The sequence below is a fragment of the Equus przewalskii genome, chromosome 20 (genome assembly GCF_037783145.1).
Source record: "Equus przewalskii isolate Varuska chromosome 20, EquPr2, whole genome shotgun sequence".
NCBI classification, from domain to species: domain Eukaryota; kingdom Metazoa; phylum Chordata; class Mammalia; order Perissodactyla; family Equidae; genus Equus; species Equus przewalskii.
The window spans coordinates 1,315,818-1,338,094 of NC_091850.1; the positions used below are offsets into that span (position 1 = coordinate 1,315,818).

The 22,277-nt window shown below is 50.2% G+C and overlaps 1 protein-coding gene across 1 annotated transcript; it reads right to left on the reverse strand.

Moving 5' to 3' along the window:
- Positions 1-3,179: 3,179 nt before the first annotated feature.
- LOC103545464 (cytochrome P450 4F11-like) lies at positions 3,180-18,999 on the reverse strand. The gene is made up of 12 exons (XM_070586433.1): positions 18,692-18,999; positions 16,509-16,653; positions 13,086-13,139; positions 12,868-12,995; positions 10,909-11,030; positions 9,831-10,101; positions 8,773-8,839; positions 8,464-8,593; positions 5,245-5,378; positions 5,083-5,147; positions 4,821-4,903; positions 3,180-4,440 (listed from the first exon to the last, which is right to left on the reverse strand). The coding sequence occupies exons 1-11, from the start codon at positions 18,887-18,889 to the stop codon at positions 4,856-4,858; spliced, it is 1,362 nt and encodes a 453-aa protein (XP_070442534.1). The 5' UTR covers positions 18,890-18,999; the 3' UTR covers positions 3,180-4,440; positions 4,821-4,855.
- Positions 19,000-22,277: the final 3,278 nt, after the last annotated feature.

The window sequence follows — 22,277 nt, forward strand, 5'->3', positions numbered from 1 at the left end:
TTCTTCATGACTCAGTCTTGGTAAATTTTACGTTTCTAGGAATTAGTGATTTCTGTTAAGTTGTCCAATATGTTGACGTATAATTATTCATAGTAGTCTCTTATGATCCTTTCTATTTCTGTGGTATTAGTTCTAGTGTCTCCTCTTTCACTTCTGATTTTATTTATTTGAGTTTTCTCTCTTTTTTCCTAGTAAGTTTTGTCAATTTTGTTTATCTTTTCAAAAGGCCAACTCTTAATTTTGTTGATCTTTTCTATTGTTTTTTTAGTCTATATTTCAATTATTTCTGCTTTGATCTTTTTTATTTCCTTCCTTCTACTAACTTTGGGCTTTGTTTGTTCTTGTTTTTCTAATTCCTTGAGATGTAAAGCTAGGTTGTTTATTTGGGATCTTTCTCTTTTCTTAATGTGGGTGTTTATCACAGTAAACTTCCCTCTTAAGAACCACTTTTGCTGCATCCCAAGTTTTGGTATTTTATGTTTCCATTTTCTTTTGTTTCAAGATTTTTTTTATTTCCCTTTGGACATCTTCTTTGACCCATTGCTAGCTCGGAAGTGTGTTGTTTAGTTTCCACACATCTGTGAATTTTCCAGTTTTCCTCTTGTTATTGATTTCTAGTTTCATACCATTATGGTCTGAAAAGACACTTGGTAACTTCAATCTTCATATATTTGTTAAGGCTTGTTTTGTAGCTTAACATATGATGTATGCTAGAGAATGTTCTGTGTGTGCTTGAGAAGAATGTTATTGTGCTGTTGGATGGAATGGTCTGTGTATGCCTGTTAGGTCCAGTTGGTTATGAGAAGAATGGTATTCTGCTGTTGGGTGGAATGGTCTGTGTATGCCTGACAGGACCAGTTGGTTAAGGGACAATTCAAGTGCAGTGTTTCCTTATTGATCTATCCATTGTGGAAAGTAGGGATAAAAGTCTCCTACTATTATGGTACTGTCATGCATTTCTCCCTTCAGTTTTCTTAGTATTCGCTTAATTTATTTAGGTCATCTGATGTTGGGTTCATACATACTCACAGTTGTTATATCCTTTTGATGAATTGACCCCTTTATCATTATAGAATGACCTCCTTTGTCTCTTGTTACAACTTTTGACTTGCTCTATTTTGTCTGTAATGCTACCACTGCTCTATTTGGTTCCATTTGTGTGGAATGTCTTTTTCCATCCCTTCACTTTGAGCCTAGGTGTGTCCTCAAAGCCACAGTGAGTCTCTTGTGGGCAACATACAGCTAGGTCTTGTTTTTGAATCCATTCAGCCACTCGATGCCTTTTGATTGGAGAATTTAGTCCATTTACATTTAAAGTAATTATTGATAGGAACTTATGGATGCTATCTTATTCACTGTTTTCTAGTCTTCTTGTTCCTTTCTTCTTCTTTGATTGTATTTCTTTGTGAATTGATTATTTTCCATAGTGGTATGCTTTAATTCCCTTCTCCTTATCATTTCTGTATTTACTGTAGGTTTTTATTTTGTGGTTAATCTGAGGCTTCCATAAAACATATTATAGATATAACAGTCTATTTTAAGCTGAGCAGCTTAACTCAATCACACACAAAAACTCTACCATTTCACTCCCTCTTCATATTTTTTGTTTTGATATCACAATTTACCTTTTTATATTGTGAATCCATTCAAAAATTATTGTCCTTTAAAGCTTTATATCAGAGTTAAGTGATTAACATAACACCAACTTACAGTATTAGCATATGTTGAATTTGATTATATACTTACCTTTGCCAGCAACCTTTTATACCTTCACATTTCATGATACTAATTAGTGTCCTTTCATTGCACCTTGAAGAACTCCTTTCAGCATGACTTGTAAGGCGGGTCTAGCTGTGATGAACTATCTCAGATTTGTTTGTCTGGAACAGTTTTTATTTCTCTTTCATAACTGAAAAACAATTTTTCCAGAAAACATATCCTTGGTTCACAGTTTTTTTCTTTCAGGACTTTGACTACATCACCCCACTTAACCTGACCTGCAAGGCTTCTGCTCAGAAGTCTGCTGATAGCCTTGTGGGGGTTCTCTCAAATGAGAGAAATATTTTTCTCTTTCTGCTTTCTAGACTCTCTCTTTGTCCTTGATCTTAGACAGTTTTATTATAACGTGATATAGAGAGAATATATAGAAGGTGGTTGTGTCAAAATTTGGGAGTGACTCTTTAGTTTCATGAACTTGGATGTCCAAATTTTTCCCCAGATTTGAGAAGTTCAGGCATTATTTCCTTAAATAAGCTTTCTGCTCCTTTCTCCCTCTCTTCTCCTTCTAGGACTCCAATGATGCCTAGATTGTTTCTTTTCGAGAATGATTCACTACGTCTTTCTTCTGCTTGGCTGAGTCTACTGTTGAAGCACTCTGCTGAGTTCTTCAGTTCAGTCATTGTATTTCTCAACTTTGGGATTTCTGTTTGGATTTTTTGAATGGTTTCTATTTTTTTTTGTTAAACTTCTCATTTTTTCATGCATTATTTTCCTAATTTCATTTAGTTGTCTATCTGTTTTCTTGTAGTTCACTGAATTTCTTTAAGACAATTATTCTGAAAACGTTGTACGGCTGCTGCATAGTAGACTTAGTAAATATTCATCATCTTGCTTTACCAGCCCTATTTGCAAAATCGTCCATACTTGGCCCTTTTTCCAAACTCTTAGCCACGTCAGAATTTTAAATGTCCTGCAGCAGTGAAGGAAGAACCTCTATGAGGAGGTGACATTTCAGTCGACCCTGAATGTTGAGGCCCAATCACAGAAGATCTGAGAGAACAGCATCCCAACAGAGGGAACAGCCATGCAAAGGCCCTGAGGAGAGGAAAGACTGGGTACAATGGGAGGTCAGGGTGGAGGCCAGGGTGACCAAGTGCAGGGAGGGGCGAGATGAGCTGGAGAGGAGGTTCTAGGGCTCTGCAGGGGCTCAGCAGTGCAGAGTCTCCTTGGCTGTGGAAGGAGATCAACGTCCCTTCATAGCAGGACGTCGCTTCCAGACGCTGATTGAGGTTGTTCTCATTCTCCTGCCTCCTTGCACTCCCAGGTGCCCCACGACCTCAGAAGCAGTTGCTCCTATAGGCGTGGCCCACACGGCGGGGGGAGCTGATACAGTGAGCACAAATACTAGAATCCTCGCCTTTGAGCTCCACACAGACTCTTCCAACTCATCACAGAAACCGCAGTCTTGAAAGACAACATGCTTTAAGAGCCAGGCTTTCTGAGAGGAACAGTAGTAATGGCCACACTTATTGAGTACTTACTGTGCACCAGGCACAGCTCTAAGTCTTTCATGTGGAGTCCTTGAGACAACCCTGAGGTAGGCACTGCTGTTGTCTGCATTATATAGTTGAGGAAACTGAGGCGCAGAGAGGGGAGTTGATGTCCCCAAGTCATACAGCAGAGCCTAGACTTGAGCCCAAGCAACCTTCCCCACAGCGCGAGATCTTGGGAGATGATTTTTGTTTCCAGTGGTCCAGCTTTGAATTTCAAGTCATGGGATGGCTCAAGCTGGGCCAGGGTGGCCTGTGATGGGAATGAAAGAGGAACCTGGGGGGAAAAGGGTGGACATGAGCCCGCCCCTGACACTGTGAGAGCACCAGGCACACGGTGGGGGCTCAGCCAGTATCTGCTGGCCAGGCTGCCTGGGCAGCAACAGGGGTCCCAGAGAGGGAAAGAGAAGGGTCTTCCTCAAGGCGGGACAGGGGGTCACCATTGGGCCCCACTGGGAGGGGCAGACACAGGAGTGGCGCTGTTAGCAAGAACAGAAAGGGACCTCAGAGACCTGGGGAGGCTGCCGGGGTACGGCCTGCAGGCCCTCCTCCCCTGTGTCCTAGGTTGGCTGCGGATCTCTGTCCTGAGAGGCACTTGCAGCCCGGAGGAATGAATCTGCCATGATGGGGTCTCCTCCCTGGCTCAGAGCCTCAAATGTGCCCCTTACGTCCGTCCTCCACCCTGGCCCCCTCCTGCTCAGACACCTCCCACAGCTCCCTACTGCCCACAGGATGAAGTCCCTCGTTGGTTTCTAGAAGAACCCTCGAGCGGCGTGGGCCCCTGTGGTCAGCGGGAGAGGCAGTCAGGCTGTGGGACTCAGAAACACCAGCCCCGCCTCCACCCACCACATCCCCTCCCCATCCTCCGCAGCCACCACCGCCCCCTGCTGGCTCCCTATAGGCTGGGGCAGAGGTGACAGCACAGATTTATTCCTGGGAATCTGCACAGTGAGGTGTGGGGTCGGGGTGGATCCCGGGTCCGGAGGCCGCGGGTCACTGGGGGCCCGCGCTCAGAGGCTCCACCCGCAGCCACAGTCCGCCCTCTGCACGCAGGATCAGCTCTGGCTTCCGGCGCGGCTCCTCCCCGGCCGGCAGGACGCGGAAGCGCAGCAGCATGAGCGCCAGGACCACCTTCATCTCCGTCATGGCGCAAGTCTGCCCGATGCAGTTCCTGCGGCGGGAGTGGGGGCTCGAAGGCGCCCAGGACCTTCATCTCCGCACCATCGCGCCGGAACCTGTCCTGGGATCCCCATCCCTGCCCGCAAGCAGACAGATGCCTGGACCCCCACGAGGGCTTGCACATCCCCTGAGCCTGGCCCAGACTGCAGCCCGAGCTCAGACCAGCAGACAGGGGGCAGGGGCTCCAAACACACCACGGACCCCAGGCCCCAGACCATTACCCATAACCTCTGGGGCAGGGGGGAAGGAGAGCTGGAACTCTGCCGATCTTCAGTTTTCCCCTTTTCCCGCCCTCACAGTCATGTTGGGATCTCAGTCCCAGACCCCTGCCCCCATCACCACATCCCCACCTCAGATGCCTTCCGTCCTCACCTGGGCCCTGCTGAGAAGGGAATAAAGGCAAGAGGTCACCTCTCCTTGATGTTTTCTGGGTCGAAGCAAAAGGGATCATAGACCTGTGAGCCACGCCAAGATAGGACTGCTGGGTGGGGTCTCCGAGGACCGCCAGCCTTGGAGAGTCAGACGTGTGTATGTTGGGGGGAGGTAATGTCTGATTTGCCAGGTCGGAACCCTGCACTCTCCCCTGGGTCCCCTTAGGCGAGCGGACAAGGATGAGGGTGGGGGGAGGCAGCACCTCAGGGTCTGGACACACGGATGGGTTGTGGTGGGTCCCGAAAATACTGATGATGCAGATAACACCTGTGGGAGAGGAGGGGCCAGTCAGGAAGAGGTCCCCGCATGCAGGACGGGCCCCTCTTTCTACCCAGGATGCTCCTGCCCTTGACGTTGAGGGCACCTTTGGGGATGACCCGGCCATCTGGGAGCACAATGTCCTGGGTGCAGCAGCGGGAAATGCCCATGGTGGGGGGATGCAACCGCAAACTCTCCTTGATGCACATGGTCAGGAAGGGCAACTGGGCCAGGTCGTCCCTAAGGAAAGCCTCCAACAGTTACCCAGGGAGCCAAAACAGAGACCCCCTCAGCCCTCTTCCTGCCCAGTTAGACCCTCTCTCCCTACAACAACAAAAAATTCCAGATGGATCACACATCTCCAAACTCATTAAGTTGTGTACATTAAATGTGTACAGCTTTTTGTATATTAATCATACCTCAATACAGTGGTTTGACAAAAAAAGAAAGAAAAGCAATATTACACAGTGCCAGACAGAGAAAATTTAGTCAGATATTTTTAAAAGCTTTTCTGAGCAAAACATAACACCCAAATGCCAACCATAAAAAGGTTGACAAATTGGCATAAAAAAATATATTCTCTATGGCAAGAGACCAAAATCAAAGGCAGATAAGTGAGAAAGAAGCAAAAGAAACAGATCCAATGTTTTCCTCTTATTTATCATCATACTAGAGATACGAGCTAATGCAATTAGACAAGGGGAAAAACGGATGTAATGCAGTTTGAAATGTGGGGGTAATGTGTCATTTTTGGCAGAGAGTGATTTTATGCTTAGAAAACAGAAGAGAATCCACTGGAAATCTTTTATAAACAATGAAAATCTGGTAAGGGGGCTGAATTCTATTTCTTTAACCCCTTTTTTGTTGGGTAGTGATTTGAATTTTTAATAGCTGATACAGTTAACTGCTTCTGCATTGGAAAACTACAACATACCGTCCCTATGGCCCACCAGCACTCATTACCCTCCTCACAGTTTGCTGAGGTTATTTTTTTATGTATCCTTCCAGAGTTATGATTTTTGCATCTTAAAAAATTACATAGGTTGTAAACTATCATAATCTCAATAAAAAGTTTAAAATAATTATATAGTAGCATACTATATATTATACACTGCTCTGTATCTTTTTCATTTAACAATATATCAATCTCTTCGTGTCTGTCTCCTGGGATTTGTGTCAAAAATACGGCCTTCCTGGGCCAGCCCTGGGGCATAGTGGTTAAGTCCAGCCTCCTCTACTTTGGCAGCCCTGGGACAGAGGCCAGGATCCCTGGCAGGGACCTACACTACTTGTCAAGCCATGCTGTGGCAGCATGCCACATACAAAATAGATGAAGACTGGCACAGAGGTTATCTCAGGGCTAATCTTCCTCAAGCAAAAACAGAGGAAGATTGGCAAGAGATGCTAGCTCAGAGAGAATCTCACTCATCAGAAATAAAAATAGGGCCTGCCCCACCCTGGAACTATAAAATAATTTTCCATGGTTTCCTCTAGAGCTTTTAGACTCTTTTATTGTTTATTTTTGATCTTTGATTCATCTGTATCTTATCTTGTTATGAGATGTGAGATGCAGGTTGAATTAACTGTTTTCCAGTTAGCTTCCCAGTTGTTCCAAGAGCTTTAATTAAATGATCTTGATTTTTCCTGCTGATACAAGACTCCCTCTTTGGCATTTACTCTGTTCAGTAGGCACAAAATTTATATGCATAAATGATTGGCTTTTCTATGTAGAAATAACAACCAGTTAGAAAAGATAATAAAAGAAAACATGATAATAATAATAATATAAAAGCTGGATTAAACTTAGTGAGAAAAGTGAAATCTGTATATTCCAAATGGACTTATAAACTTCTCTCGGTCCAAATAGAAGATATGATTCACTGTAGCAACAAAAGATTCTAAGGGTTAAATTAACAAAATATGCAAAAAAATCTCTATGCAAAAATGTTAGACTCTATTAGGTGACTAAAGATATTTTGAATATCCAGAAATGGATATCCATTCCACACTCTGGGATAGTGTGTGTCAATATTGTGCAATAATCCATTTTACACAGGTCAATCATACATTCAACTCAACCAGTAGAATATATCCAATTCAAATGAAAATCCACCTGACCTTTTCAGAAACTTGGTAAACTTACTCTAAAAGTGGTAAAGGAAACCCACAGAACCCTAGGGTATGGATGAAGGGAATGTCTGCAAAAGAAAATTCTCACAAATTTGACTTTATCAAAATTATCCAAAAGTACCCAAACAGATGTAAGGTACAACACGGTGAGTTTAGTTAACAATACTGTATTATATATTTAAAGCTACTGAGAGAGTGATCTTAAAAGTTCTCATCACAAGAAAGGAAAGTTTGTAACTGTGTGTGGTGATGGATGTTAACCAAACTTACAGCGTCAAGGATAACCCTAGTCTTCTCTGTAATGTCTCATTTAGTGCAATAAGAACTTGTTCTCATCATCGTTTATCTCATTCAAAACTACTTTTCCAAAACTCATTTTTTGTAAAAAAAGTAGAGAGTTCAAAGTTACACTTTTAATGTGCAGACTGGAACCACTTTTGCCCACACTATCTTCTTGACAGAACCGCACACAACTACACCCAAATGTCTACTGATCAGCATTCAAGGTCTCAGCTGAGAACTCTCTCCACCCTCAGTCTTGCCTGTCCTGCTCTGAACCCAGGTCCTGCCCACATGGACAGGGAGTGTCCTGACCTGAGACGATCCCCCACCAGGCTGGGAGCTCGTGGAAGGCACAGGCCGGGTCTGGGTGCTTCCCGGGTCTCCAGGACACAGGATAGGGCTGGGAAGAGTTGGGGACGGCACAGAATTGGGGATGGGCAGGCAGTGTGGCAGTGTTTTCTGAATGGGGACTGGATGGATGAAGGTAGAGGTGTTCATGGACAAGAGTTGAGTGACTTCAATCCCCAGGTGTCCCCTGTGAACCCTGGACTGAACAATATGGTAGGAGTTAGGAGCCCAGCAAACATCCAGGCGGTGAAGATGTTTGAAAGAATGTGATTTCAGAGAGAAAAGTAAGGGAGCAGAAGGGAGGTTCACTCTCTGAACATGTCCTGAGGGGCATGATCTGCCCTCACACATTGCACTAATTCTCTCAGCCGCCCAGATCTTCTACCCAGAAGGCTGAAACCTTTCCCCTGTGATCCCGGCTGGGAACCTGACCCTGCCTCTGGGCTCTGCTCCTATTCCCACTAAGCAAAAATGACAGAATCAATGAAGAGAACTTCCCACTCCCAGCTGGGGAGCAGAGGCAAGGAGAGGGTTTCAGGAACAGACCATGTGCACCTGCACTCACCACTCAATCTCTTCAGGCTCGCGTTCCCTCAGGAGCTCTCGTACCTCCTGCCGGCAGCGCTCCTGGTGCTCTGGGTGCCTCGCGAGGTTGTACAGGACCCAGGAGAGGCCGCTGGCTGTGGTGTCATGTCCTGAGAGGCAGCCAGACAGCTTTGGGTCTCTGGGTGGCTTCAGCACCAGAAGGTGCACCATGCACTGACATTAAGGTCCCAGGGAGAGTGGGGAGGATGGGGGGGGGCGATGAGGTTGTCCAGAGACCACCAGCCAAGTCCCTGGAATAGAGATGCCCCTGCCCCTTCTGTAGCCTCACCCCCAAACATAAAGGTGTCAGCTTCAGCTTGGATGTCCTCATCTGACAGTTCCTTCCCATCTTCATCCTGGAGAGAAAGCAAGACCCCCAAAATCACCAGTTCCTAGGGGCCCTGAGACAATCTCTGAGCTCCATCATCCGCCCAGGAACCCAAGCCAACCCTGCACTCCTGGACCTCCCTTGGTCCCTATCCCCAGAGGCCCCACCCCACAGGCCTCCTCCTTGGCATCCTCGCCTCCTCCCTTGTCCCTGGTGGGAGGAATCAATGATCCATGAATATTTCCATGGTTCTACATGATGAGGGCTTTCTGAGAAAAATATATTGGCAACCCAGGCTGCAGGATGATTGACTGGCAACTTGCCTTGGAAGTTAGAGATTGAGCATCGCTCCAGAGCCATTTGCTCACATTCTTGGATGGTAGATCCAGAGATTCCTTATCTCCCCTGGAGATAACCCTACAGACTTTGCCTTCTCACTGAAGATCTGCTTATATTCCAGAACATCCTTCCTCTCCTCTTCTCCTTGTCTCTCTCACCATAAGGAAGAAGGGACAGATGAGTCAGCCCTTGTAAGTTCCAAGATACATACTGTGGGGACACCTCTCTCGTGATGCAAGCATGGCTGCACGCACAGGCAAAAGCATCATGTCACTCTCTTGGAACTTGGGATGGGGAACCAGAGCCACACTTCTGCTCTGGCTACTGTTACTGCTGTGAGCAATAAGTGGGCTGCTCTGATCCAGGCTTCTGAGGTATATATATGTGTAGTCTAATGTATCTATATTAGACTTAATAAGTTAGTCATCTATATATCTGTATATGACTAACTTATTAAGTAAAGTCCCAGGCCCTGCCCAGCATCAGTTTCAGACTTAGCAGTCCCCCGGAGCCTGCATTCAACATAGTCATCTCTAAAACATACCCTGACCCATCCCTCCCTTCCTCAAGCACCTTCCATGGCTCCCCAGTTCCGTCTGGATCAAGTCCAAGTTCTCCTATCTGACATTTGAAATCAAGGTGCATCATCCCTCTTGAATTCAGGTCCCAGAGAAGCCCACCTTGGCCAACAGGAGCACATCGATGCAGTCCAAAGTCTTGACCTTAGCTTTGGCCTTGAGGAGGTCATCAAGACCCTGATCGGGAAGGGTGCGGCACCGCTCCTGGATGATGGCATCTGTGAAGTCGTGCACCAGGCGGCAGATCCTACGGAAGCGCCGTCCGTCACTGGTGAGGTGGTACAGGAAGTCCATGTGCAGGATGATTTGCTGGTGCTGCTTTGTCACAAGGGCACTGAGCTCCAAGACAGCAGAAATGTATTCACTCGGCTTCCTGCAGGATGCACGCATGAAGGGAGGCAACAACTTAGCTCACCTGAAGCCCAGGAAGCACCTCCCACCAGAAGCCAGGCCGTACTTCCAATGGGGAAACAGAGTCTCCAGGAAAAGATGGCCCCACAGATGGATGGTGGGGATGATGCAGGAGACATGACTCTCCAGTCTTTCTTCTCTCCCTGCTTCCTATCCTGTCTCTGTGAGCTGCCTCCATGCGCCAGGTGCCCAGGGCACAGCTGAGACATCACGCTTCTCTCCCCTCTATCCTACCAGTATCTGCCCCTTCTCCTTCCGAAACTGTCCACACAGCTCAGACTTTGTCCTCTCCCAACTGACAATGGACCTAGCCCCTCCTGAGTCTCCGTGCATCCATTGTCAACACCACACGTGTCTACATGACAGTCAGTCTTCTCTAGAGTCAGATGTCCAAGCTCAGCTTTGACCACAACCATCATCTGCTCAAAGACCTTCCACGGCTCCCTGGAAATCTCAGGGTCAAGGTCATAGCCCTTTGCCTGGGTTTTGAATGTCATTAAGATCTACCCCCACCTACACCTCCACCCTCACTTCCCAGGTGTCTCCTCATTGCTGCACACGCTCTGCTCATCCTAGCCTCCTGTCCTCTATCAAACATTTCTACCTACCTGAAAAGATTTCTCTCTCTCTTTCCCCTTCCCTGCACTTTGGTGTCCAGCTCAGACCCTTCTCCTCCAGGAAGACCCTTCTGATTGTCGTGGTAAGTCCTCCCTCTGTCTATTCCCTTGCATCTATGGCCCTTGTTCCAAGCCCCTGGGCAAGGACTCACTCCTGGCAGTTGCTGTCAAAACTGAAGACACATTTCTGCAGACTGTCGAGGGTCATGAGGCTGATGTGCTCAAACATGTCCAGATGGGCACTGCCCTCCGAGGTCAGGCGCTTCCACTTGGCCTGGACAGAGAAGTGGCTGAGCCGGGGCTGGGATGGGCCTCCCCTGAGCCCGGCCCCAACCCAAAACCAGGATGGGGCACCCCAGACCCAGCCTCTTGGCCCCAGGCACCTGTCCTATGGAGGAACAGGCATGAGCGGAAGTGGACACTGTTACTGTGAGGACATGAAGACCCCACGGCTGGGAGTCAGGCGACCTCCATTCTAGTCCTGGCTCCACCTGCTACACTCTGTGTGCCCTTGGCCAGCTCATGGCCCACCTCTGGGCTCCACTTGTCAAATCCTCAGTGACAGGTCGGATGACCTGCTTCTGTTTCAGACAAACCAGGTTGGAATCCCAGCTCCACTTGTTAGCTCACTTGCCGTGTGAACTTGAGCAACACCCTAACCTCTCTCAGCCTCAGTTTCACCATCTGTAATGGGGAAAAAGGATATCCACCTCATAGGGACGTGAAAATTAAATTAGACAATACACGTCATGGAATTGCCATGTAACTTCTGGCATATAGAAAGTGCTCAATAAATGCCAGCTTTCATCATCCTATTGTTATAAATTGGCTAGGATACTCTCCCCTATGCTTGTAGCGGTAGTCCTCCATGGGCCATGAGCACCCTGCACATTCTTGCTGGGTATGCCAAAAACACAAGGCCCTGATGTTCTTTACCTGGGCCATTTCTCAGAGTTGTGTTTGCAGCAAACAACATTGAGGGAAGAGGAAATGTCTCCTCCTGGGCACATATCAGGCTTGCTTCCAATTGCTATGAAACTCACACAGCTCCTAAACCTAGTGCTCCTCCTGTGCATTGCAACATACTGCATGAGCAGGCATCCGTGGAAGCCCACCTGTTTCATCCTCATGGGATTTGGTGACTTGGAGAAAGAATGCAAACCAACAATGGGCACATGCCGCTTGCCGAGCCATCAGTAATAAACTGTCCTTTGTCTCTGGTTCAGGAGTCTCATGTCTTCTGGCAGGATCCACAAAACAGTAATGAGCTTACTTGTCAGCTTGCAAGTGTGGAAAAGTCCCAGGCACTTCACAAAACCCCCACCTCCAATGCTTCACCTCCCTACATCCACCCTTTGCAACGAGTCTGTGAGCTTCCATGAGCAGGAGGAGCCCATTTCATCACCCTTTCATTCTGGGCTGGCCTTTGGACTTGCTTTGGCCAATGTGGTAAAAATGATGAGTGATCATCCTAAACCTTGAGTTCAAGAGGCATTGCAGCTTCCTCTCAGCCTCTTGGAACCTGGCCTGTGCTATGTGAACAGCCTGAAATGACTTCTGGAGGGAGGGAACCACATGAGAGGATTGTCCCAGCTGAGAGCATCCTAGACCAGCCTGCAGCCAACCAAGCCCCAAACACATGAGAGGACTGAGCCCAGAACAGCAAAGTACCTGACCCACAGCTGGTCACAGATACATGAGTGACCCCATCCACGTCCAGAAGAAGCAGCTCACTGACTTGTAGACTTGTTAGCAATAATAAAACCTTATATATTGAAAAGTGGTTTGTTACTCCATATTCAGTATTCAACATGCAATATTCATCACTATCATCAACAGTGTCTCAGGATTCCAAGGCTTCTGAGAGGGAAACATAGAAACTAGCACATGAGCACCTACTGTGTGCCAGGGACATGAGTCCATTACATCATCTTGATCACCCTGTAAAGTGAGGCTCATTATCCCCAGTTTACAGCTGAGGAAACCGAGGTTCAGAAAGGAGAAGCAATCGCCCCAAAGCTACCCAGAAGAACCAGAATTCCAGACAAGATGTCTCTGAGCCCCCATTGCTCCCAAGGCTCCAGGTAGGACCTTGGGTTCAAGAGACTCACATGCATGATGTTCACACTGTCATTGAAAATCCTCACGTAGGACTTCAGGATGTTGAAGTGGAAGGCGGGTGTCAGCATGCGGCGGTGCCTGCTCCACTTGTCACCGCCACTCAGCAGGAGCCCATCCCCTGGTAGGGGCAGCCACAGAGAGTGAGCAAGGGAGGGCCTTCCACTGGCCCCCAAGGTTGTCCCCAATCCCCTCACACGCAGTTACTCACCCAGCCAGGGCTTCAGGAATCTGGAGAGGATCATGTCCTTGGGTGCAATGGCAGCTGACGAGAGATAAGCCATCAGGGGCCATGGAGAGGGGGAGGGGAGGGACTTTTGAGGCAAGGTGGAGCCTCAGCCAGGGGTCTGCACTCCCCCTCCAGGAGCAGCATAGCAGAAGTGGGGCAAGGGCAGACAAAGCTGGGACGAGCGGCGAGGCAAAGGGGGCCAAGACCAGGCAGAAGCACACAGTAGAGCAAAGGCAGAGCCCACAGACACACCCCTACGTGCTTAGATGCACCCCAACATGGCACAACATGCCCCAGTATGGCTCAGAATGGCTCCTACAGGGTCCAACATGTTCTAAACACCCGAGCACAGCCCAGCACTCTACAAAACGCCTTCACAGGGAACTAGGACACTGTGTCTGCCCAACACTCTCTCAGATCTCCTGGGACATCTGACATGACCCCACCATGCATTAACATGTCCTGACATGAAACAACATGCATGACACACCCTCACATCACACAACATGCTCTGACATGGACCTGAAGATAACCTCAGTGTATCTCACAGATAGGACTGAAATGCAGTCCCATTAATGTTACAGAGGTGGACCAGACATGACCCAGAAATATGCTAAGACCTGCCTCAGACAAGACTCACATAAGGTCTCAGGCATTTCTCAGAAGGACCCAGGTCTCAGAGATCAGACAAACCCCAAATGTGGCCCAGACATGACCAGCAGGAGAACCAGACAATCTCGGGTGGCATCAGACAAGACCCAGACAGACTCCACTATGCCTCGAATGTCCTTGGCTACAGCCAAGCCCAAGATGTGACTCAGACCATCACCATGTGATCTGAGGAGTAAACATATACCCACTGTAACCAAGTGTAACATATACCAGCCATAACAAAGTGTAACATACACCAGGTGTAACCAAGGGTAGCATAGATCAGCTGTGACCAAGTGTAACACATACCAGGTGTAACCAAGTGTGACATACACCAGCTGTAACTGTGTAACCAAGTGTAACATATACCAGGTGTAACCAAGGGTAACATAGACCAGCTGTAACCAAGTGTAACACATACCTGGTGTAACCAAGTGTAACATACACCAGCTGTAACCAAGCATAACATATACCATCTGTAACTGTGTAACCAAGTGTAACATATACAAGCCGTAACAAAGTGTAACACGCACCAGTCGTAACAAAGTTTAAGGTGCACCAGCCGTAACCAAATGCAACATGCACCAGCCATAACCAAGTGTAACATGCACCAGCCATAACCAAGTGTAACATGCACCAGCCGTAACCAAGTATAACATATACCAGCCGTAACCAAGTGTAACACGCACCAGCCATAATCAAGTGTAACACGCACCAGCCGTAACCAAGTGTAACATGCACCAGCTGTAATAAGTGTAACATATACCAGCTGTAACTAGGACCCAGGTGGAAACTCAAATGTGACCAGGCATGGCCATACAGCAGACATCACACAGACACAGCCTCAGCGTGAGCAGACACAACCAGGTGTCAGGCAAGTGGGGATCCAGGTAAGACAGAGGCAGTGTCATCTCCACCACAGCCTCTCCTGTCTGCGCCGGGTCACCTGCCCAGCTGGGGGCGGCACAGAGACCTCAGCAGCAGGCAAGCTGTGGTCAGCAGGGTGTCTACTGGAAACAAAGAGCACTGGCTTGATGCAGGTGGGGTGAGAGATGCTGATGTCCGCATGCCAGGGCCCCACCCACCAGCAGCACACGTCCCCATAAGTCCTCACCAGGCCCTGTGTACAGGAGACCTTCCTCCGAGCTCCGAATCTGGAGAGGAACAAAGAGGAACAGAACTACTCTTCCAGGTGGCCAGAGGGAAGGACCTGCAGGGCAGACCCAGACCTGAGCCCCGTGAATCCCACCCAGCAGCTCATCCTGCTCTGGGGGTCCCTCCCTACACCTTCCATACACGACAACTGAGGTCCCTCAGTTACAGGGACAGAAAGGGTCCTTCCCCATTTGAATCCCGAATCCGTGTTCACCTGAATTCTCTCCTATCCCCATTTTCCAGATAAGGAGACTGAGGCTCTGAACGATATGAAGTCACTTGCCCACAGCCTTCCAGGTCGTAAGTGGTGTGCCTGAGACCTGAGCCCAGGTCTGTCTGAATCCAGGGCCTGAGTTCTTACCCATCGAACTGCCTTGAACCCCAGAACAATAGCTCTGAGAACCCTATGCCTGCCGATCCAGGCAATCGGAGTCACAGTGACTGGATGAGGAACTGGTCCTGTGACCTAAGCAGGCAAACTAAAGCGAGTCCTGCAGCTCTTCCTGGAACTGTTGGGAATAAGCTTGTGTTTCCATGGGAGCTGAGCTTCTGGGACTCATCTTGACCAGCGTGAGAGTGAAGCCAGCACAGAGGGACACAGAACTAACAGACGAAGACCGACTCCTGATGACACTGTCTGAGACCTGGATCCAGCCATGCCTGAAGACAAGATCCCTGGCCTGAACAGTCAGTAAATTCCCTTTCTTTGCTTAGACCATACAGGGTAGACGTTCCACCACTCACAGCTGAAAGAGACCCTGGCAGCCAGAGAGCTGGGGACCTGCCCAGAGTCACCCAGTATTTCAGTGTTGGAGCCAAGGTCCCTGTTGGCTGCTGCCTGTTCCCCTGTTCAGCCTGGTCCATCTGGAAGCGAGAAAGGCGGAGGGCAGCAGAAGGGAGCCTGGCTGGGGTGGGGTCTGCTTGGGGTGATTCCTGGGGCCTAGAGCAGGAGGGAGTTGAGCTTTAAGAGGACAAGCCACAGGAGAGGGTAGAAGGAATCAACCCATCAAAGGCGGACGCCATGAAAATAGCAGCCCAGATCCTGCACCAGCCTCAAGCCCTCAAGCTCTGGCCTGGGGGTGGGCGGGGCCGAGGCCAGGACTGGCAGGGGGCCTCAGATGCTATCTTGCCCACTGCACCCCTCTGCCCTCTGCTTTAGAAAATTTCTGCTCATTGTTTCAGACCCAGTTCCAGAAACCCCTCCTCCAGGAAACCTTCCAGCCTGGCCCAGCAGAGACCTTGCTTCTCCTCTGGGTTGCCTCACTCCTCTCCTTCCAGCCCATTCCTCACCACTCGAGGTCGGGGATCTCTCTGCCTAGATCTGTCTTCTACAAGTGGGGATTCCCCTAGAACAAGGCCTTGGATTCAGGCCTCTTGGGGCCCCAGGGGTGCCCAGGACAGCAGGACAGGGGGCAACCAGCAGTGGAGGGAGGATTGGTGAGATGGGGGTTGGTGAAAACAGGAAGGAAAGAGGAAGACAACTGAGAGGAGAGGGGCAGAGGGCCGGGGTCCTGGAGGGGCCACACAGAAGCTTGCAGGGAGCAGCTAGAAGCCCTCGGATGCACCACGGCGCCACCACCACAAGCTCTGCATGGGTACCTGAGGCACTGAGGACAGTCCGGACCATGTCGGGGTGGCAGAGAGTGACAAGGGGCATGACGGGGCCCATCCAGTTCACAAATCCCTGAGGGTAGTTGGCCACCAGCTGAGTAACGACTCTCATGCCTTGCTCAGTGGAGGTGACCTGCAAGCAAGGAGGGGCCGTCACTCCCCAGAAGCAGCCACTGCCTGTCCCCCTGCCGCCTCTGCTGTGTCCAGATTCTGCAGGGATGGAGGAATCCCTGCTTCTTCCTGCTCCTTTCCTCTTAGGGCAGGAGGGTTCCTGAGGCCTCTCCAAGTCCCAAGGGTGCAACCAGGGCACAGGGAGAAGACACGCTCTGCACACAGAGGCCGACCTTGCCTCCAGAAGATGGATTTCCCTCATCCTGGGAGAGGTTGCAGCCCCGGGGCGGCCACAGCGGGAGGTGATTACGGGGGAGGTTTGTGGGCAGGAGAGTGAACTCAGGACTAGACCCAGGGGCTCATTCTCACATCCTTTTCAAGTCCTGACATGCCTAGGGGGTCTCTGGTTGCCCCAGTGGTGATGGGTTTGCAGACAAAGGATGTACCAGGCCAGGCAGACCCCAGGGAACACACTTGAGACCTGCCCATCAATCAGAGGGCATCTCCCACCCCTTCTGATGGCCAGGCTCTGTGCATACAGCTTCGCGCCTGTCTCTCTGTCTCTCACAGAGCGTCCTGTCTCTCCATCTCTCACAGTGCATCCTGTCTGTCTCTCTATCTCTCACAGTAGGTCCTGTCTGTCTCTCTGTCTCTCACAGTGGGTCCTGTCTGTCTCTGTTTCTCACCTTGCCTCCTGACTGTCTCTTTTCAACAGTAGACACACACATAAATAGTGCTCTTTACAAGTGAAAAAACTGAGACTATATCCTCTAAAATGCGAACTAGTGGAGGGTTGGCTCCTGGTAAATTGTCCTCTCCAGTCCTTCAGGATTCCCAAGCCTGACAAATACCCCCGGTGCTCCAGGCAGTTGAACTTTTCACCTGTGACCCCTCCCTGCTCCCAAGGATGCTGAGACAAAGACTCAAAGCATTTCAACAAATTGACCCAGAGAGGAATAGTCACTCAGCCAAGGTAACATAGAGAGAGGGGCTGGAGGTGGGAAGAGTGTCCATGATGAGCCCTCACAGCTTAGCCCTCAGAGCAGGAGGCAGACTTGCAGGGACCACGGCATTCCCACTGCCCCCAGGGCCCAGAGAACATCCCAAGACCCAGAATCCCAGGAATGCCTCACGATGAGCTTTGGAACATCCCCGTTCTGAACTTTGTCACGAGAACAGTGAAATCACAGGAAGTGCTCCACTGAGCTGCAGCTCTCGCCCCGGGAGGGAAGGAAAGCTGTGCTCATCCCTCAGCTGGTCCAGAGGACAGGAGGAGTAGGCGGTCAGCTCTGTGGCCGTGACAGAGAGGGGCGAAGGCATGTTCTCCACTCACGTCGTCAATGCTTGTTGTGAGCGCCCCCTGTCCTCTCACCCTTGGGCTGGCCCTGCCATGTCTGCTCCCAGAGCTGCCATCAAGGTGGAGAGATAGATAATAAGTACTTGGACAATTAACGTTTAATTAAGCATGAGCAGGGCCAAGTAAACATCAAGGCCTGGGTGTGGGCAGACAGTGGAACAGGCCTCTGAAAGGGGAAGTGAGTGGCCTAGTTCCTCCAGGTTGGACAACGGGGCCCAATGGGACACCTTGGGGGGAAGAGTCAGATGAGAGGAAGGGGTCCCAGGAAGGGGTGGGGAGCTGTGCCCAGTGGGTGGGGGTGGGGAGGCCATAGCTAATTTCTGTGGGGAAACTGCAGCCCAGCGTTAGCAGACTCAAGGAAACGGGCCAGGCAGAGCGGACCCTGAACAGTGCCCCAAAGGCCATCTCAAGCTCACTGGTGGAGACTGGGGATGACAGGGGGTCTCGCTCTGTGCAGCCCGCCCTGGGAGCCCCTCAGAGCTGCATTGATGGATCCAGAGCAGGTTTGGGGTGGGGCACAAGGACATGGGAAAGGCGTGTGATGGCAGAGCAGAGGAACGAGTGAGTGAGCAAGGAGGGGTCACCTGATCCTCGCTCTCACTTCCACTCTCCTAGATCCCAGCCCAACCCCAACCCCCATTCCCAACCCCTCAGGAAGTCCACACACCCTGATGCCCCAGACCCCTCCTGCTGCCACACTCACCAGGCCCAGGTGACCCCAAAACCAGTTCTGTTTGGGGGGCTGCGGGAAACATTGGAGGTGACGAAGGTTGTCATAGAAGGTGTAGGTCCAGGCCCGGATGCGGGCCAGGAGCCAGGAGGCCCCGACCAGCAGCAGGAGCAGCCACGGGGAGGCTGCCACAGGCCCGAGCCCCAGCCAGGACAGGCTCAGCTGTGGCATCCTGCCGTGCACACAGGGTGGAGGGCGAGCTCCTGGGGCCCAGGAAAAGTGAGTATTGGTGAGCTCGAGGCAGAGACAGACAGCTCATAAAGAGGGCGAGGACCAAGGGTGTGAGGGAGGGGCAGGAATGGTGTGGGCTGGGGCCAGGGCAGGGAGGGCTCAGAGAAGGGCTCAGAGAGGGGAGGGGGTCCATGGAAATCCAGAGGGAGAGAGAGAGACAAACAGAAAGACAGACAGACAGAGACACAGAGACTGACAGAGGAGAAGAGATAAAGAGGAAGAGAGACAAAGGAGGAAAGGCCCAAAGGGAATCAGTGGGAGGCCGCCAGAGCCTCCAGTTACAGGAAGTCCAGGGCTGCTTGCTCTGGACTGTCATGGGCAGTGCCCTCCCCACTCCAAGCCAGTACCTCCTTCCCTGGACCCCAGCCCGCACCTCCTGTCTGCAGCTGCACACAGCCTTCTCTCCCCTGTTCCTGGGAAGTCTCAGCCCCTGGGCCCTGACCTTGGGAGGCTGGCAGGGCCAGGCTGGGCTAGCCTATCTCCACCTGTCTGCTTACCTCCTCCCCACCTGGCAGGAGGCCCAGAGGGAGGTGGGGGAAGGGAGCCAGTGTTGGCAAGAGAGGCTTATGAACCAGCTCAGGGTCACACAGTGTGGATGCTGGATCCTCAGAACTGAGCACCTTCATTGTGGGGTGGAGTGGGCAACTTGCGGGGCGGGCAAAGGTGACTCTGGGCCCCAAGTTTACAGCTGCCCCTGGCCTTCCCAGTCCAGGGTGTGGGAGGTAAAAGGTTGCAATTGAGAGTTCAGGTGCCAGGTGAGCAAGGCCAGGCCAAGCCTTGTCCCCACACATCTCCTGGGCTCTTGTCCACGTGAGGGGCCAGGTGGGTGTCATGCACCGTTTCTTGGAGCAGAATCGGGAAGCTCAGAGACAGGGAGGCTCTGGTCCCAGGACAGCACAGCCTGGCAGGAGTTCAAGACCTTCCTCCAGGCAGCCCAGGGCCTGGGCTGAGACGTGAGTGCTGGGAGCAGGAACAAAGACACCAGCCTCGTGGGGATCACTCACACCAGACTCTGGGGTAAGGAGTCCCATCAGGCGAGGTCACATGGAGGAGTGTGAGGTGAGGCTGCAGGGGGCCATGAAAGCACTGGGTGCAGACAGCAGAGGGCAGAGCTGAGAGAGCCTGGGTGGAGTCCTGCTCATCCTCACTCTGACCGTGGGCTGTGCTGGCCCTCTCTGGGCTCAGGGTTCCATCTGCAAAATGGGATGTCAGATGAGTGCCTGAGGGAGGCAGAGGAGGGTTCCACAGGAAGGTGAGAAGGATCAGGGGCCCCAAAAAGACAGAATGAAGGGAAAGGGCCAGTAACTAGTCTTGTGCTGCTGTGTGCCAATACTCCACATAAAGTAGACCTACTCTGTGCAGAGGACAGTATGTAAAGGATGCCTACCATGTGCTGGGTACCTCAAAAAGCATCCCTACAGCCAGTCAGGAGCTCTACATAAGGCATGCCTACTGTGTGGCAGGTATACTATATAAAGTGCATGTACTGTGTGCCAAGTACTCTCCAAAAAGTGTGTCTACTGTGTGCCAAGTGTGCTACATAAATCCTGCCAACTGTATTCCAGGTGTTCAACATAAAGCATCCCCACTGGGTGTTGCATGCTCTATGTAAAGTATGCCTATTATCTGTGTTAGGTACTCTAAAGAAAGTAAACCTACTCTGTTCAAATTATGTAAAGCATGCCTACTGTGTGTCAAGTACTCTTCAAAAGTGTACCAACTATGTGCCAAGTACTGTACATAAATCCTGTCTACTGCATGCCAGGTGTTCTACATATAGCATGCCTATTGAGGACCAGGTATACTACATTGTGTGCCTACTGTGTGCAGGGTACTATATGTGAAATGCTCCTCCTGTGTTTCAGGTGATCTACATAAGGTAAACCTACTGTGTGCCAGATGTCCTGCCAGCAGGATAAAGCATCACCCTCCCCTCAATCTCTGGGCCAGCCCCCTGGGATCAGGCAGAGAGACCCAGGCGATGCATCTGCAGGAGTGAAGATGCCTATTTAACTGAAGAGTGAATGGAGGCACAGAGGGGGCAAGCCTCAAGCCCAAGTTGCATGGCTGGTCATGCCCCCAAGTCCAAACCTTTCCCTCTTCCGTGCTGCTCCACTCCCACTCATAAGGAACAATGCCCTATTAACCCAGGGACATTGTGATGGTGGAATCTCAGGCAATGTGGTGACCCCAGAGGGGATATCTTGAGGACCTTGTGTCACCCCGCGGATCACCCTCCCACATCCAGGAGGCACCACCCAAAGGATCTAGTTCTCCCCTCTTGGGCCTGCCCGATCCTGTCCAGTATGGCCCTGTGGGATGGTCTCAGGTGAGGAGCTTGAAGGATGGGGCTCCTGGCATAGCTACTGAGCAGGAGAGTGGGGGAAAGACAGTCTTCCTGACACTGGTGGCATGTTGGGGAGACCCCAAACCTCCTTCTTCCCCTCCCACTGGCTGGGGTATTCAGGTCCTAGAGCCCTCAGTGCAGTGGGGTGTGCCATCGCCCCCAGAATATCCTCCCCCTCACTGGGGCAGACCACTTGCTGGCAGGTCCATCCATGTCAGGATCAGGGGGACAAGGTCAGACGATGATAAACCAGGCAGAGTCCTGGGACACACAGCAGAAAGAGCCCCCAGTGCCCAGACGTCTTCAGCTCACTGTGGACCTACTGTGTGCCAGGAATATGCAGGCAGCCTAGAGCAGGAATGGTGGCCACCACCAGCATTCTAGTAGAGGCAGTGGAAGGTGGAAAGTGCAGACTCTGAAATACAACCAGAACAGCTTAGATCCAAAGCAACCACAGCCATGCCCAAATAAGAAAGATGGTTACTAGGACAAATGCACAGGCAGAGGACCTATTCATCAACACCATGAAGAAACTACAGTAAAACTGCAGAAAGAAGAACAACAGTTCCTAAAAAAATAAAATTGAAGTCAAAGACGATTATAATCTACCTCAAGAGAATTCAAAATAGCTGTCATAAAGAAACTCGATGAGTTACAAGAAAAGTCAGATAGACACTTCAATGAGCTCAGGAATAAAATTAGTGAACAGAAGGAACACTTCAACAAAGAGTTTGAAACTCTAAAAAGAAGCCAAACAGAAATTCTGGATATGAAGAAGACAATTATGAGGAATAAAATGATGTAGAAGGCATAAACAATGATGCAGACATTATGGAGGAGAGAACCAGTGAGCTAGAGGATGGAAACCTACAAATGATCCAAGTGGAAAGGGAGAGAGAACTAAGACTTTTAAAAAAGGAAGAAATTCTTTGTGAAATACCAACCCAATTAGGAAACATGACATAAGGATTATAGGCATCC

What these genes read in the sequence shown, in the direction of transcription:
- LOC103545464 (XM_070586433.1), bottom strand. Translation starts at nt 18,889, where the DNA reads ATGCCACAGCTGAGCCTGTCCTGGCTGGGGCTCGGGCCTGTGGCAGCC. An exon ending in ACAGTGTGAACATCATGCAT is followed by an intron (nt 11,031 to 12,867) that starts GTGAGTCTCTTG and finishes TTCTCTGTCCAG; the next exon opens with GCCAAGTGGAAGCGCCTGAC. An exon ending in TGACACCTTTATGTTTGGGG is followed by an intron (nt 8,594 to 8,772) that starts GTGAGGCTACAG and finishes GCTGCCTCTCAG; the next exon opens with GACATGACACCACAGCCAGC.